Below are 7,015 nucleotides of genomic sequence, written 5' to 3' on the forward strand. Positions count from 1 at the left end.
TATATATATATATATTTATTTATTTTGCTATATATATATTTTTTTATTATTATTATTTATTTTTATTATTAATAATAAGAACAAATGAGCTAATTACAAACACAATAGAACAAAAACTAAAATACTGCCCAGTCTTCACACACAGTATGAAGCAAAGTGAATGGATTATTAAAGATCCAAAAGTGATTCAGTCAAGTGCAGTGAGTGATTTTCTCTTTATCTTGTGTTGTTTGATTAACATTAATGACAGACAGCAGCAGGTTTATTAGGCTGATGTCCCTTTAAGACCGACGGCACAGATCCAATATACTGACACACATCCGGTTTTCACCCAACTGTTTACGATAATTTAACACATAACCAACTGTGGACTTGTTGAAAAACCCACACTTACGGTCTTTGCACTTGACCACTTGTCTACTTGCATGACGTATTTCCTGTATTTGGCCCAAGTCTTCAAGTGGGCGTGAAGACCACAAGTGTGTAGCACTTTTCATTACCCGATGCAAGTGTTTACAGAGCTTTATTTTCATTTTCAAGACTTTGCATTTTAAAATAAACTTCTGAATGTCTATTCAGTAGTCTCTACAATAGATTTGTGATGACGGGTGCTCAGATGATGTCATCACTACCGCAATACAAACAACTGTCTTATGTTTCTTTACATTTGTTAGTTATGGTTCTGTGTTTCTGTTGACAATGGTACAGTTTACCAGGCATAAGATACAATTATTTTTGATCTGGTTCATTATCCTATAACATTTACTGATAAAAAACTGTTTAAGATATCATGGGGTTTGTGTTGATTGCAGATAGGTGCACATATCAGTGGTCATTGCAATGTGTTATGTCTACCACAGTTCCCCGGTGATATGTTTAAACCACGCAGAGACAAGTTGAAGTTATGCATTTTGTAATTTATTATTTCAAATCTGCATTAATCTCCACATTGCAAACAGTGACCCTGCATGCTGTGTACTCACCATATCCTGGTCTGGTGACTCCTCAAAGTTCCCTTTTTCTTGTGTTGGGTTAAATCATGTTTTATTAATGGGGAGAGAATTTAACTCTTAAGCCGAGAACACACTACAGTACACGACTGTCAAGCCGATTATGAATGTAATTTGGCCTTGACGACGGATCATGCCCAGACGGACCTGGGTCTGTTTGCATTCGGCAGAAAAATCGCATAGTGTGTGGTGTCTAAAGATTATAATCTTAGAATTCAAGAACCAGTCGTTACTAGTCGTTTCCACAAAGAGTTTTTTAAACATAAACAAATAAATATTTGCGACTGACACCAGCGATCGTATATGCGGCTATGCATTCACTGTCAAAAGGTTCATTTTGTAATTTTGTCAAATATTTTTCTTGATCACATCTTGTTCTGATTTTCTTGAAAGATTTCTTATCTTTATTTTATTTCACAAGTTAACATTGCAAGTTAAATGGCATTTTCGTTTTTTCTGCAGTGGAATAAAGTAAAAATTCGGCTAAATTGTCTAAATGTCAGTGATTTCTCTCATTTTAAAGACAGTATCAAGAATTATTTTTTATTCTTCTATTTTCTCAATTTGTAACTTTTTCTTAAAATTTGTTATAAAGAATTTTGACATTTTTCATAACGAATATATATGAACATAACGAATAGCTATTTTAATACGGAACGAATAGAACAACTAATGTTACATAAAAAATGTCATTTAAAAAATTACAAATATGACAGAATAAAATTATTTTATATACACAGTTTAATTATAGTAGTTTTGTGTCAAATGGATAAGGAAATTACAATGGCTTGAATTTCTCGGCAGTTCTTCTGTCATCTGTCGGAGTGCAGTGGTGACAGCGCCATAACGTTTGCTGTAGACTAATATAATGAAAATTTAAATAGGCTACACAAATAGCATTTTATATGACTTTTGTTTCTGAATAAATGGAGCAGTAATGTTTTATTTCGTTCTGATTGGTAACTCGGGAACTGTAACGAAAAAAATAGCCTACCGTTTTTAATCAGAACCAATTCATTTTGAATCCCTTTCACACATACATGACTAAACGTTTAAAAATAGCACTAGAAATGCTATAATTAAGGAAATTAAACTTAGGTGTCTGAAAAGACATAACGAAATGTGACTGCTCAAGCAATAATTCAAAAAAGAAAGAAACACAGGACTTAATGCAAAAAAATTAAAAACCTCTCACAAGATCTCGGCAAAAAGCGGTATTCCAGATAGTGTGGATTCAGTGTGCGTTAAGGGCACTGCGCTTCGGCGTTTTTAAGACCTGGGACAGTCTTGCGCACTTACTTCCTCTGTTGCATGCATGCGCACTCAAGTGGCCAGACCGCAAGTGTGGGTATTTGGACAAGTCCTGCGTTATGTCAATACTCCACTCAACGGCCATTCTGACATAATTGTGTGTGTATTTGACTGTTCAAGCGCAATAAGACACGAAAGAGATCTGAGTTCACGATCGCATGCTGTCAGAGAGAGACGCTTTCTGTGCGAGCGCTTCAGGTGTGTGTCAGTCAGCGCGAGCACACTGAGCTTAATAACTTCTCATATGTTCTAGGGGTGTGCACAAATAGTTGCATATTCGAATATTCTATCTGCATTAATTATTCGAAAAATAAAAACACTATTAGAATTTATTTAAAATGTTGCTTTGCTGGCCGTGAATGCTGTAAATCCCTGATAAGTCCTGAGCACGCAAACTCTGTCAAGTGGCACTGAGTTATCACTGAAATTAGGAATCTTGAAATGCAAACACTGGAACGTTGAATGAAGAAAATCAGCGGCACATCACTGCATTCACTACTGCAGGTTGGTGCAGATGTACCCCGACTCCGAGCGAGCCGAGAGACCACTTATTTTCTCTACAGCCGGTGTACCGACGAAACATGCTACCTATCAGATTGTGCTACCAAAAATATATTTATATTGTTTTAAGGGTAAGTTTAGGGTAGGGGTAGGTATGGACATTAAAAAAAGCCTCAAACCACATGAATAAGATGCTGGTAGCACAGTCTGATAGGTAGCATTTTCTGCTATCGATTTGTGCTACTACATATATCAGTTAATACTGATATATTAAATTTAAAAAATAATGCATGCAACATTTCATTCATGATGCGTCTGCCACATTACTTCAGCGGCTGTTCTGTATCACAGCAACCAAAGTGTATCATATACAGTAGCCTACATGTTGTTGGGTTTTTTTTTCAACAAGAACATGTGAAACAATGCAAACACCATGCCGACTTGAGTGTAAAGAGTGTAGTTTTTTCATTCGCTCTGCGCTAAATGCTTTTTTCTGTAGATTTTTTTTTTTTTTTGCACACAATGTTTAATGTTTTCAAATAGAAAAAAACACAGGATATAGGCCTAATTTATAAGCTTGCTGTTATAAGATTATTCGGAAATGGTGACAAAAATAAAGTTTGACAAAAAAACAACAAACAAAAAACGTCTTTCTCATTAAAAGTCATTTAAATAAACGAATATTCGAATATTCATTTTTTGTGAGCTCAAATATTCGAATGCAATATTTTTGAAAAATGCCCATCCCTAGTACGTTCCACTCTTTATTTTCTCATTCATGCATGTTTCCTTATCACTCTTAGGCGTGTAGAACTTTTAAGCAGTACTGTGCTACGAGAATATATTTGCATACTGCGAAATCAACGATTTAGCAAAATCTCTAACGATAGCCACTTTATATGGTGGTAAAGATATATACGGCCATACCGCCCATCCCTAGTTTTACTCTCTAACTCTACTATTATTCTGCAACATGAAAACAGTAATAACACTGAAAGCTCAGCGACTGACTTGCTGCAGTTGATGATGATGTCCTCGGGGCGGATGCGGCGTTTCAGTTTGCCCATCTTAGGATGATCCCCGCGGCCGCGGAACAGACCCGGCGGCTCGATCCGGAAGTTCCCGATCCGCTCCCTGTGGTTGTCCATGACGCAGTATCCGTACTCCTGCAGAATGCGCTCGTTCTCTTCTTTGATTTTCTGTGAAAACATTACGAAATGTGAGTATTATTCTCTGATCGACAGAACCAGAGTTGAAATAGCATCTATTTCAGCAGCAGCATGTGTGTGTGTGTGTGTGTGTGTGTGTGTGTGTGAGTGTGTTTGTGTCTGTGTGTGTGTGTGTGTGTGTGTTTGTGTAGATTCGGGTGCAGTGACACACTAACCTGTTTCTCCTCTTTTGACATCTGTTTTCTGGCCTCGGATTGCGCTTTAAAGTACTCGTGCATCTCAGTGAAGTCACACTTCTTCAGCTCTGTGATTTTTGACTTCTCCTCTGACGTCATTTCCTAACAAGGAGCATTTGTGAGGCAGTGTTTCTATAAGAACAGTTAAACTTTTGCGCATTTGCAGCTGCTGATAAAACTATTCCTTTAAAACTGGCAGTAAAGGAAAAGGAAGTAATGTGTTGAAAAGTGTGTTACCTTCCTCCAATCTTTAAAGAAGTTCTTTCTAAATATGTCTTTAGTTGTGTACTCATGGTCAAGCATTTTAGCGTAAAACGTGGCCACTTCCTCTGCGCCAGGGCTCAGTTTCATGGCCTTTCCTGTGGACCACATGACACTTATCTCAAAATCTGAAGATATCCTCATCATACACACTGACAACATTTTTTTAGAAACTGACTCGTAATCAATTTTACCAATAATTTTGACAGCTATTTATTTTTGTCTTTTCTAATTGATTAGTTATCTCTTTAAAAAAAACACTAGGTTGTCTGATAAATAGAGGCATCTGGAGAAAACCGCACCCAAACAAAAAAAAGCCTCAGCACTAAACATTTAACAGAAAACAGCACTTTTTACAGGTAAATTATTGGTTGTATAAAAATCATCTCTAGTTATTTTAGGATAGTATTGTGTAGCATTTTTGAGTAGAGTGTGACAGCGGACAGGTGGCGGGGTCAAAGGTCAACACTCCTCACCATCATAATGAAACCTGACACGGTCTGGCAGGGGTTCATACGGTGGGGGAAACACGGGCCCTTTGTGCTCCAGAAACCTCCATTTGGAGCCATCTGTGCATTTCTCCTCTTCCCACCTGAGAAACAGAGGAAGACAGAGACAAACATTGCAGAAAAGACCAGCATTTTTATTGTTGTCTCGATTATGTCTCACCATTTCCACTTCTCCTCCGGCTCGTTTTTGGCTTTCTTCTTCCCTCCAGTGGTGTCTTTCTTGACCTCTTTCGTCCTCTTCTTTGGTTTCTTTTCCTGGATGGGTCAGATATGCCATGAGTAACAGTCCAAAGCTAAAGTGAAGGTTCAGAAAGAGTGATATATATATATATATATATATATATATACCTCCCTCTCCTCAAAACCACCGTCATCTTCCTCCTGTTTGCGTTTTTTCACTTTCTTCTCGTTGTCCACTTTTACCTTTTTGGGTTTGTGTTCATACCTGCTTTACAAACAGAAATCGTTCTGGTTTTAACAAACGAGTGCATGTGCCGAGGATGATGGGAACTGATCTTATTGCACATACTCGTCTTCATCCCGCTCTCTCTTGAGTGCTTTCTCATGTTTGATGGGGTGATGATAGCCAGTGTCCTCTTCCACTTTAATTGACAGAGAGCTGAAACAACACATAAGCAGTGGGATGCGTCATTTTACATCATTTTAAAGAACATTAAAAAAAATAATCTTGCTAAGGTGTTGCTATGTGGTTGCTAAGGTACTCTGGGAGTTGCTAGGGTGTTGCTATGCGGTTGCTAGGGTACCCGGGGTGGTTGCTAGGGTGTTGCTATGCGGTTGCGAGGGTACCCGGGGTGGTTGCTAGGGTGTTGCTATGCGGTTGCTAGGGTACCCGGGGTGGTTGCTAGGGTGTTGCTATGCGGTTGCTAGGGTACCCGGGGTGGTTGCTAGGGTGTTGCTATGCGGTTGCTAGGGTACCCGGGATGGCTGCTAAGGTGTTGCTATGAGGTTGCTAGGGTACCCAGGGTGGTTGCTAGGTTGGTTTGGATAGTTGCTGGAGTGTTGCTATGAAGATGGATGGATGGATGGATGGATGGATAGATAGATAGATAGATAGATAGATAGATAGATAGATAGATAGATAGATGGATGGATAGATAATTACACCACAGGAAAAATGCATTCAAGAGGCCTGACAGATTACAAGGTGAAAAACCTGAAATGTTTATCTTGGTGCATATAGAAAATAACACAATTTCTATTTTCCAATGTGCAAATTAAAACACTGTGACTTATAAATGAGGAGCATCACTTGTCTTACCTTACAAAGCCATTCTCTTTATCTCGATATTTCCCATCAGAGCTATGAAACTTCACAAAAACACACCCAAAACAATATTCATAAACATAAAGAATGCTCAAATATACTCAGAGAGACACAAGGCACATGTTTAATTCATTATATTTTGTAACTCTATGGTATGGCACAATTAAATCAACCTTTTCTTCTTTTTGCTTTTCTTTGTGCTTGAGCCGCTCTTTTTCTTTCTCTTTCTCTCGATGCTTCTTCTCAGAACAGCTTTTGTGCTCACTGCAAAACAAATGAAACGTTTCTCCTTTAGGACAACAGATAAATGAATCTCTGATGACTAATGATCCTGACTGTCAGAGTGCGAGGAGTAATGATGTGTGCAAACCTTGCAATAAAAAGTAATAAAAAGAATCACCTGTGGCAGTTCTTCCAGTTTCCTCGCTCCTTGTCTCTCTTGTGCTCTTTGTGTTCTCGGTCTTTGTGTTTGTCCTTGTGTTTGTGTGAATCTGAGCCAGAAGAAATAAAGCCTCATATAAAGACTTCCCAAAACAGCGAGAGAGCTAGACAGCTTTAGATTTAGAGATGTCATACATCTGAATTACATTCATAATCATTCATTTTAATTAAAGAAACAGTTCACCCAAAACTGAAAATTTGCCGAAAATGTACTGACCCTCAGGCCATACGAAATGTAGATGAGTTTGTTTCTTCATCAGATTTGGAGAAATGTAGCATTGCATCAGTGTCT

The 7,015-nt window shown here is 38.1% G+C and overlaps 1 protein-coding gene across 2 annotated transcripts in view; it reads right to left on the minus strand.

The window, feature by feature from the left end:
* The window catches only part of LOC107703620 (DNA topoisomerase 1-like), a 27,831-nt gene that overhangs the window by 11,679 nt on the left and 9,137 nt on the right, over nucleotides 1-7,015 (minus strand). Inside the window, exons 4-13 of one of the 2 annotated variants that reach the window (XM_016506313.1) lie at nucleotides 6,683-6,773; nucleotides 6,456-6,546; nucleotides 6,277-6,326; nucleotides 5,527-5,616; nucleotides 5,346-5,442; nucleotides 5,158-5,252; nucleotides 4,965-5,080; nucleotides 4,465-4,586; nucleotides 4,207-4,329; nucleotides 3,834-4,021 (exon numbers count right to left, since the gene is read on the minus strand). In XM_016506313.1, the coding sequence (XP_016361799.1) occupies nucleotides 3,834-4,021; nucleotides 4,207-4,329; nucleotides 4,465-4,586; nucleotides 4,965-5,080; nucleotides 5,158-5,252; nucleotides 5,346-5,442; nucleotides 5,527-5,616; nucleotides 6,277-6,326; nucleotides 6,456-6,546; nucleotides 6,683-6,773 (1,063 nt within the window). Of the gene's footprint in view, nucleotides 1-3,833; nucleotides 4,022-4,206; nucleotides 4,330-4,464; nucleotides 4,587-4,964; nucleotides 5,081-5,157; nucleotides 5,253-5,345; nucleotides 5,446-5,526; nucleotides 5,617-6,276; nucleotides 6,327-6,455; nucleotides 6,547-6,682; nucleotides 6,774-7,015 lie in introns of both variants that reach the window. The other variant, XM_016506314.1, reaches the window with a different exon arrangement.

This window comes from Sinocyclocheilus anshuiensis, unplaced genomic scaffold, assembly GCF_001515605.1.
Source record: "Sinocyclocheilus anshuiensis isolate Anshui unplaced genomic scaffold, SAMN03320099.WGS_v1.1 scaffold975, whole genome shotgun sequence".
NCBI classification, from domain to species: Eukaryota; Metazoa; Chordata; class Actinopteri; order Cypriniformes; family Cyprinidae; genus Sinocyclocheilus; species Sinocyclocheilus anshuiensis.